The sequence below is a fragment of the Limulus polyphemus genome, unplaced genomic scaffold, assembly GCF_000517525.1.
Source record: "Limulus polyphemus unplaced genomic scaffold, Limulus_polyphemus-2.1.2 Scaffold4707, whole genome shotgun sequence".
Taxonomy (NCBI): Eukaryota; Metazoa; Arthropoda; class Merostomata; order Xiphosura; family Limulidae; genus Limulus; species Limulus polyphemus.
Genome location: NW_013670317.1, coordinates 52007 through 53265, shown reverse-complemented (window position 1 = coordinate 53265; position 1259 = coordinate 52007). Strand labels below are relative to the sequence as shown.

At 36.8% G+C, this 1259-nt stretch overlaps 1 protein-coding gene across 1 annotated transcript in view; it reads left to right on the top strand.

The window, feature by feature from the left end:
- LOC106471573 (2-hydroxyacyl-CoA lyase 1-like) overlaps positions 1 to 1259 on the top strand; it is a gene marked incomplete at its 5' end in the record, with an annotated part of 35352 nt that overhangs the window by 30206 nt on the left and 3887 nt on the right. Inside the window, one exon of the mRNA XM_013932176.2 lies at positions 973 to 1159. Within this exon, the coding sequence (XP_013787630.2) occupies positions 973 to 1159 (187 nt within the window). The remainder of the gene's footprint in view (positions 1 to 972; positions 1160 to 1259) is intronic.

Here is a 1259-nt window from a genome sequence, read left to right as displayed (position 1 = left end):
TTGTAGGATGCTGATCATGGACAAAACCACTGTTAACATTGAGGATACCCACCTGACTGAATGTAATCCAGTCATTGTAGGATGCTGATCATGGACAAAACCATTGTTAAAATTGAGGGTACCCACCTGACTAAATGTAATCCAGTCATTGTTGGGTTTAGGAGTATCAAAAGCCAGCATGGGCCCGGGGCAACATCCTCGCTGGGCCCCCTTTCTCTCTCTTTTAACAACTTTAAAGAACTTATTAAAAAGAAGATCCTAAATTAGGACAGCAACGAGCTCATAAACCAGACAAAATCATAGCAGCAGCCATTTTTACCTCACAGTATAAACGTAAAAACGTCAATAAAGTAACAACAAATATCTATTAAATCTATAAAGTAACAAATACATATTAATTATTACTCAAATTATTATTTGAGTCTTTCTTAATATATCAAGGGTCTATATGCAAAAAATAGCTAAAAACAATACTTTTTATGTTTAAATGAAGATAGAGCCTAAAGGAGCTTTGTGGGCTTTATGGCATAACCAGGTTTCATTTGCCCCCACCCAACTGTCAGTGGGCCTAGTTGGGTGTTGTTTATATACAAAAATATTGTTTACAGTGATGGCACTCAGATGATGACTGAATATAATCGTCGTTGTAGGGTGTTGTTCATGTACAGAATTATTGTTTACAATGATGGTACACAGATGATGACTGAATGTAATCCAATGATTGTAGGGTGTTGTTCATATACAGAATTATTGTTTACAAAGATGGTACACAGATGATGACTGAATGTAACCCAATGATTGTAGGGTTTTGTTCATGTACAGAATTATTGTTTACAATGATGGTACACAGATGATGACTGAATGTAACCCAATGATTGTAGGGTTTTGTTCATGTTCAAAGTGGACTGAATACTTTAAGCATCCCGTTTACGTAATCACAGTAATTTATACGTTGCTACATGTGAATTCTAGTATCCCACCCACAAGTCTATCTCCAGCTGCCCGCTATGAAGGAATTACTGCAATGTTTGGGGGCAGAGGATATTACGTAACCACCATTCCAGAGCTCGAGTTAGCAATCAAGGAATCTTTGGAAACTGTTCATCAACCATCTGTCATTAATGTCATCATTAACCCATATGCTCAAAGGAAACCTCAGGTGACACCTTTAACACTCTTTGTACAACAGAAAAAAGTCAGTTTTTAATGTCATCATTAACCCATATGCTCAAAGGAAACCTCAGGTAACACCTTTAACA